The 8015-nt window shown below is 63.2% G+C and overlaps 1 protein-coding gene across 1 annotated transcript; it reads left to right on the top strand.

The window, feature by feature from the left end:
* The first annotated feature begins 1619 nt into the window (after positions 1 to 1619).
* LOC124295148 lies at positions 1620 to 7704 on the top strand. The gene is made up of 3 exons (XM_046744033.1): positions 1620 to 1899; positions 2203 to 4563; positions 4883 to 7704. Exons 1-3 carry the CDS (start codon positions 1620 to 1622, stop codon positions 7702 to 7704), a joined length of 5463 nt encoding a protein of 1820 aa, XP_046599989.1.
* Positions 7705 to 8015: the final 311 nt, after the last annotated feature.

Here is an 8015-nt window from a genome sequence, read left to right as displayed (position 1 = left end):
GCGGAAGGATCCAGGCCCATCCAACGAGCCATGGGGAAATTCCAGCGGAAAATCTGCACGAGAGTGGTCGCGGCATACCGGACGGCGTCCATGGTGTCCGTCACCCTGCTAGCCCGAACAACGCCGCTGCACTTGGTGGCTGGTGCCTACCGACGGGCATATGGCTGGATGCGGGAGGTGCGAGCGATTACGGGAGTTTACTCGGCTGAAGAAGCAAAGGTTGTAAGGGCGAGAGAGCTCCTCGCTGCCCGCGAATGTTGGAGGAGGTCCCTGGAGGGTCCCGACCTCCCCAGTGGAAGGTTAAGAGCGGCGATTGTAGGCAACTGGGATGAGTGGCACGGCAGGGGACACGGAAGGCTGACCTTTCGGCTGACCCAGGTGCTGACGGGCCACGGCTGTTTCGCCGACTTCCTGCACAGGATAGGAAGGGCGGAACGGCCGGACTGCCAGCACTGCGGGGGGGCCGCGGACACAGCGAGCCACACAGTGGAAACATGCCCAGCGTGGGCGGAGGATAGGGCGGCCCTGCGGGAGGCCGTTGGGGGGGACTTGACCCTGCCTGGATTAGTACGAGCGATGTCGAGCTCGAGAGAGGGATGGGCGGCAGTGGCCCGCTTCGCGGAGCGGGTGATCGCCGCGAAAGAGATGCAGGAGAGAGCGCGGCAGCAGCAGGCCTCGCAGCGCGGGGGAAATGAGACCCGTTAGAGTAGGATACGCGGGCCGAACGGTAGAACGGTAGCTCGGACAGGTGGGGACCCGAACGGGTTAGCGGGGTGGGGTGCCGGCCGAGCTCCGCTCCGTCCCTCAGGGCGGGCCGGGGGAGGCGCAGAGAGGCATAGGTGGTGACAGGTTCGCGGTGTAGGTCGCAGTAGGCCCTCGATTAGGGTTAGGGCTAGGGCCTCTCTGCCGAACGCCTTCTCTTCATCTTCGGCCCCAACCCCCTGGGACGGCGACTGGAGCGCGACGCCGTGCAGTCTTGCCCCGACCCCCGCGAGGGCAGTCTTGGCCCCTTAAGGGCGCAGAGAGTGGGAATCACCCTCGGCATTGGGCGGCTTCGACTCTCGAAGCGCCAGCCACAGAGCAGACAGGGGGAGGATCCCCACGAGGAAGTTAGTCGTCACTATAGCTAGCGCGAGGGGAGGGAAGGGGAAGCGCAAGCCCCGATAGGCTGGACACGCAGCCGCGTATAAGTGCCGGGGGGCTCCCTGAAGATATGCCTCGTGCGGTTCCGGGGAGTCCCCTACCCGCACCAGGGTGGCCGCTGGTTTTTTAGTGGGTGCGAGTCCCACACTACCCCGAGGATCCTTGCGCGGATCCTCGGGGTGTGCATAAGGCATTTTTCCAGCGATAACAAAAAAAAAAAAAAAAAAAAAAAAAAAAAAAAAAAAAAAAAAAAAAAATAAAAAAAAAGGTTAGGTTAGGTTAGGTTCCCCCCACACCCCTACGTCGGCTGTCACCTTGTCGTGGTGTAGGGGCTTGATGGCCGCGATGAATCTTGGCGACCCGACGCCCCGGGGCTTCAAAACCCCGTGGCGGAAGTGATTCTAGACGAGCGTCCACTAAGAACAGTCGGCCCAGCCCCTTGGGGCTGGGTGTATGAATGATTGTGTGAATGGGCGATGTGTACATGGGATGCGGTTGGGGCCTCTGGGGCGATTTCTCAGAGACTAGCCAATGAAGGAGTAGGTCCCGACCGACCGGGGCTGCGGGTGAAGTCAGTACCTTTACCGGGCCTCTGTGGCGTACTACGGGTAAAAGTTAGTCCACGGAACTTCGGTTCCCTGGCGAAGGTCCCAGGAAACCACATGTCCAAAGTGGGAGAACCGCTCCTCGCAGCTGACTGGAGCCAATCTGGGAGTCAAACCTCGGATCCCGGGCGCATGTGTGGAGGATTACCTGGTCAGTATTTCCTCATACCCGACGTCCGGTAGGTCAAATCCGGCAACGTCTTACTGGGCCGAGGCCTACCCTGTTTCGGATTGACAGGGGAATCCCCGGCCTGGCGACGTTAAAGATGTAGGGATGGGGGGTTTCGCACGGATAGGGCAGACCACTCGACAAGTCGATAGCGGCTTCCGTGCGAGGGGGGGGTAGGTACTTTCTGGCGGGGATAGACGCCACACCGCGGTGTGGCTGCCATGATGGCCGAACCGTCGTAAGATCTTAACAATTTAAATATGGATTCTTCTTTTTTTCACCCAGCAAAATTAAACAAACAAAGGATAGGGGACGCAGGACAGGAGGGCGAGAGCGCGGGGGCACAAGACAACGCACCGAGAAGACCGATGAGCGGGGAGGGCCCGAGCACCCACCGCGGCAACGACACACCGGAACCAGGAGGTGGAGAGGAACCGCTCTTCACGGCATCGGATGCCACACCGCTTCCGCAAAGGAACAAGCGGAAGGGAGAGGAGCTGACACCACCGGACGGACGCCCGGGCTCTGAGGAAGAGCTGTTTCAACCAAGGCAGCTTGGTGAAAAGGCAGGGTGTGTACAGCGGGAGGGGCCTCCCCGGCAATCAGAACTCTCCACAACAGAGGATGACCCAGGCGAGGGGGCCTCCTCGGAACAGGAGGAAGAGGGAAGGATGCGGAGGGGCCTGCGCCCCAAGGGCAAAAAGAGGCGCAAGGCCACACCCAATGCAAAGCCCAGCGAGGGGCCCGGGGGGATGGCGAATGAGGGATCGGAGCGGGACGAACCAGGCCCGAGCACGAGGCCGGCGACGGGGCCCGCCCCGCCAGCACCGACAACGTCGCGGCAACCCAAACCGCAGAGGAGAACGGCCGCAAGTTCGCTGGAGGGCTCCCCAGAGGGAGTAGGCCCAGTGGAATACCGGGTCATGTCTGCGGCCGACCTAGGGGCCCAGATACGGGAATGGCTGGAGGAGACGGATGCCATCCGGGCCAAGTGTCGGTCCATCTCTGGAAGGCTGAGTGGCGACATAAAGAAGCGGCTAAGCTGGGCGAAGGAGGCACTGCTAACCCTCACAGGGAAGGCGGTATCGGCCTACGACCCTGCACCGCTGAGGGCGCGAAACACGGAGCTCTCAACCCAGCTCCGCAAGGCTGAAAGGGAGAAGGAGGAAGCGCAGCGGGAACTCGCGGAGGTAAAGCGGGAATTGGAGAGAGCCAAGGAGCAGGCGGTCGACCGTAGCGTGACGACCTACGCCCGCGTGACCAGAGACGGGGGAGCAGGAGGAGGGGCGAGGGCCACCTCACGAGCGGACAAAACGGGACAGGGCCGAGCGCTCACCCCGCTCGACGTGAGGGCTGCTAAAAGCAGGCACGAAGGCCTTGACCCAGCAGCGGAAACGCCGACGCCCGGTAGCGCCCCGGATTCGGGGCTACGACTAACGGAGGCCGAGCTTGGGCTACTCCCGGCCAGCCTCAGAGAAAGGGAGACAGCCCTTGAGCGGCAGCTGACCTCCATCGGTGAAGTCTGGAAGGAACTAAGGAAGATGTCGCGACAGATCCAGCTCCTGGGGGACATGGACAGAGGGAGGGTGTCGCAAACACCGGTTGAACCCGAACCCCCCGCAACAACAAGCGGGATAATCGAGACCCGCGGAGGTGCAACCGACACACCAAGGGAGGGCGGCGAAGACGGGTGGACAACCGTTGGTAACGGTAGGCGAAACCCAAGGAGGGATCAGGGTGAGGCCACCAGAGCAGAGCCGCCAGCAGGGGCTCCCGTTGCGGCCCGGCAAACCGCCGCCAGGCCTACCGGCGGACGGCAACGCGAAGGGAACGCTAACGCACAGGTGACCGTGGCTAAGAAGAACGCGAGTCGGAGGCCCCCGAGATCAGCCGCCGTGGCGATTAAGGGGACCGGGGACAATGTTAACTACGGGGACATATTGCGCAGGGCGAGAGAGAAGATCTCCCTCACGGAGCTGGAAATGCCAGCGACCAAGATCCGGCGCTCTGCCAACGGGGGAGTACTGATCGAGGTAGCCGGCCCAGATGGAGCGCAAAAAGCCGACGTACTGGCGGCACACCTCGGCGAGATGACGAGGGCCGAATACGGGGACGCGGTTCGAATCTCGCGCCCCACCACCAAGGGAGAAATCAGAGTCCTGGGCATGGACGACTCCGTAACGGCGGAAGAGCTTGCCGCAATAATCGCTGCAACAGGAGGGTGCGGAATCGAGGCGGTAAAGGTCGGACCCCTGCGGGAGATGACCAACGGCCTGCGGAGCGCGTGGGTCCAGTGCCCGCTGGGAGCGGCCACGAAAATAGCCGCAAAGGGGAAGATACCGGTAGGATGGACGACGGTGCGAGTCAACCTCCTCGAGGCCCGACCGCGGCAATGCTTTCGGTGCTGGGAATTCGGTCACATTGGGGTGACCTGCAAGGCACCCAAAGCACGCGGGGCGGCGTGCTACAGATGCGGCGGCGAAGGGCACCAGGCGCGAACGTGCACGGCGGCTCCCAGATGCGCCATCTGCGCAGAGAGGGGCGGCAACAGCGCGCATAGAATGGGCTCCGGACAATGTCCGGCAGTAGAGGAGCGGGGTCGGAGGCCCGCAGCGGTGACGAACCGAAATGGCCAGGCTGCCCCAAGTACTGCGAGTGTTGCAATGCAACCTCAACCGTAGTTGGCGGGCCCGGGACCTGCTGGCACAACACACGGCAGAGACAGGGACGGACGTGTGTATCATCTCGGAGCCACCCACCGCCTCGGACTCGCCGCGCTGGATCAGCAGCAGGGAGGGACGGGCAGCAGTAACCTGGGGGTCAGGGGACTCTCGGCAAGGTTGCCGGCTAGGTAGCAGAGGAGAGGGATACGTTTCCGTTATCTGCCGTCAGATAACGGTCATCTCTGTATATATCTCCCCAAACACCACCTTGGAGGATTTCACCGCACGCCTCGATGACCTAGGGGAGGCCGTCCGATCAGCAGACCGCAACCAGGGGGTAATAGTGGGCGGGGACTTCAATGCCCGCTCACCAGCGTGGGACCCCACTGGCGCGAACCGTAGAGGAGAGATCCTGGAGAGCTGGGCAGCATCCCTCGGGCTCTGCCTACTAAATACCGGCGCAACGGCGACCTGCGTCAGACCCCAGGGGTGTTCAGTCGTGGACACCACCTGGGCCACGCCGGGCCTAGCCGTAAGGGTAAGGGGATGGCGGGTTCTCGCGGGGATCGAGAACCTCTCGGACCACCGGTACATCGCCTTCGAGGTGGGAGACCGTCCTCAGACCGGTGAACCCCCGCCGAACAGAGGAACGACTGGCCACCGCTGGAACCTAAACAAGTTCAAGGAGGAGAGGTTCCACGAGTCCCTAGCGCTACAGCTGGCGTGGGGACCGACCGGACCGGACCGGATGACTGCAAATGGGCTTGCCAGGTGGATCGGGCAGGCGATGATAGAAGCCTGCGACGCGGCCGCGCCCAGGTCCCGCCCACCTCCGCACAGGAAATCCGTGCACTGGTGGACCGACGAAGTAGCCGAGCTGCGCAGGGCCTGCATCCGAACTAGGAGACGGATGACAAGGCGTGACCACACCCTGCGGGCGGGCTCGCTGTGGGAGGCGGAATATAAGGAAGCTAAACGCAAACTGCGAGAAGGGATCAAGGCAGCCAAGGCTCGGGCCTGGCAGGACCTGATCAGTGCAGTGGAGACGGACCCCTGGGGACTGCTGTACAGGATGGTGTTTAACAGGCTGCGGGGGTCCTCACCAGGACTGACGGAGACCTTGGACCCGGCCATCACCGAACGGCTGCTGTCCTCTCTATTCCCGCATCGGGCTTCGCGCGGCGAAGACCAACGGGAGGAAGAGGCAGAGGCACGCGGAGAAGAGGGATGGCGAGACGAATGGGCAGTGAGCCCGGAAGAGGTCCGCACGGCCCTCAAAAAGGGGGGGCAAAGGAATACGGCACCGGGACTGGACGGGGTGAAGGGGAAGATCTGGGCTATCGTCCCAGACGACATGGTGGCCCTCCTAGCCCAGTGCTACTCCAAGTGCCTGCAAGAGGGGGAGGTTCCCCGGGATTGGAAGACGGCACGACTGGTGCTTATCCCCAAAGGGGGGAGCATGGCGGGGGACCCGCTGCCAAAGGTCAGGCCCATATGTCTGCTGAGCGAGATCAGCAAGGGCTTCGAGCGAGTGGTAGTCGAGCGGCTGAAAGGGTGGATGGCGGAAAACCCTGCGGCGGATCTCGCAGAGGGTCAATACGGCTTCCGGGAGGGCAGGGCAACGTGCGACGCGCTGCTGAGGGTGCGCGGATTTGTGGAGGGCGCGTGGTCAAGAGAGGGAGGGGTGGCCATCGCGGTCTCCCTAGACGTAGCCAATGTCTTTAATAGCGTACCGTGGGGGGCCATACTGGCGGCCCTAAAGGACAGAGAGGTGCCGAGGTACCTCCGAAGGGTGACCGGGTCGTACCTGAGCGATCGGGAGGTCATCTTCTCCGCACCGGGGGGAACAACGAGACGCTATCCCGTGCGCGCAGGGGTCCCGCAGGGGTCGGTATTGGGCCCACTCCTGTGGAACCTCTGCTTCGACGGGGTCCTTCGGGCACGCAGGGAAGAGGGGTGCGACGTTCTATGCTATGCGGACGATACGCTGGTTCTCAGCTCGGCGGGGGACATGGCGACCGCGATCGTCCTAGCTGAGGTCCAGGTGGCGACGGTCGTGCGGCGGATTAACCGCCTGGGGCTGACGGTGTCGGCCACCAAAACCCAGGTGGTTGCGTTTACCAAGGGCCGGGAATGGCGACACTGGGCAACGCAGAACCCATGCCTCAGGGTAGGGGGGGAGGAAGTCGCGATAAGTAGCTACATGCAGTATCTAGGAATTACGCTAGACGCCCAGCTCAACTTTCGTGAGCACTTCGCGCGAGTGGAGAGCAAGGTGGCAAAATCGACGCGTGCGTTATTCAGGCTGATGCCAAACCTGCGAGGACCCACAGAACAGAGGAGGAGGCTGTACGCGGAGGTGATATACGCGATCATCCTCTACGGAGCTCCAGCGTGGAGCGACGCGACGTCCGACCGCGCCGTTAAGCGACGGCTACAAAGAATGCAACGTACGGTGCAGATAAGGGTCGCATCGGCGTACCGCACCGTATCGTTGGTAGCAGCATCCATGCTGACGCGATCACCGCCGCTGGACCTGGTAGCGAGGGCGCGAGCCCGTACGTTCCAGAGCGTCCGGGAGCAACAACGCGCGGGAGGGACCAATGCAGCAGGCAAACGCGCCCTGGCGGCGTTGGAACGGGCAGCCGTAGCTAGGGAATGGAGGACGGACCTGAGCAGGCCCAACCTCCCCAGCGGGCGCCTCAGAGGGGCCATATTGGCGAATTGGGAGGAGTGGCTTAGCGCAGAGCACGGGGGGGTAACTTTTCACCTAACCCAAATCGCGACGGGTCATGGGTGCTTCGAGAGCTACCTACACAGGATAGGCAGAGCCGCGGACCCGGTATGTAAGCAATGCGGGGGGGCCGTGGATACAGCGGAGCACACGGTGGAGGCGTGCCCGGCCTGGGAGACGGAGCGTGAACGATTACGCGGAGCCACAGGGGCGGACCTGACGCTACCGGCGCTGGTTAAAGCCATGACGAGGAGCAGGGAAGGGTGGGCAGCGGTCTCGAGGTTCGCAAGCGCCATCATGAGGGAAAAGGAGCAAGCTGAGCGGATGCGCCAGCGGGGCCTAGCGCGCGCGGCGGAAAGAGTCTCCAGTGACACGGGCTCGGGGGGATAAAGGAGTTGCGCATCTCCGAAATGGGAAACAGGATGAGGGGTGGCGCAAGCATGTCCCGGTAACTACGGGTAGGGGCCCGGAAGGGCTGGCGGGGCCGGGTGCCGGCGGGCCTTCCCTCCGCCCTCTGCGGTAGGGCTGCGGTGTGTGCGGGGCGGGGATGCTGATCGCGGAGGTTGCGGGGGTGGAGGCGGGCGGGGGCGCTCGTGGCGTCGTTGACGATAGGATAGCGGGTGACAGGTTAGAGGTATCGTCACGAGCGCCCGTGCTCCGACTCCTTCCCCCTTTCCCCTCTGCTTCCGCTCTCCGTCTCC

The sequence above is a fragment of the Neodiprion lecontei genome, chromosome 6 (assembly GCF_021901455.1).
Source record: "Neodiprion lecontei isolate iyNeoLeco1 chromosome 6, iyNeoLeco1.1, whole genome shotgun sequence".
Taxonomy (NCBI): Eukaryota; Metazoa; Arthropoda; class Insecta; order Hymenoptera; family Diprionidae; genus Neodiprion; species Neodiprion lecontei.
This window is presented reverse-complemented; position numbering and strand designations above follow the sequence as displayed.

What these genes read in the sequence shown, in the direction of transcription:
- LOC124295148 (XM_046744033.1), top strand. Translation starts at nt 1,620, where the DNA reads ATGTGTACATGGGATGCGGTTGGGGCCTCTGGGGCGATTTCTCAGAGA. An exon ending in CATGTGTGGAGGATTACCTG is followed by an intron (nt 1,900 to 2,202) that starts GTCAGTATTTCC and finishes TTTTTCACCCAG; the next exon opens with CAAAATTAAACAAACAAAGG. An exon ending in AAATGGCCAGGCTGCCCCAA is followed by an intron (nt 4,564 to 4,882) that starts GTACTGCGAGTG and finishes TCGATGACCTAG; the next exon opens with GGGAGGCCGTCCGATCAGCA.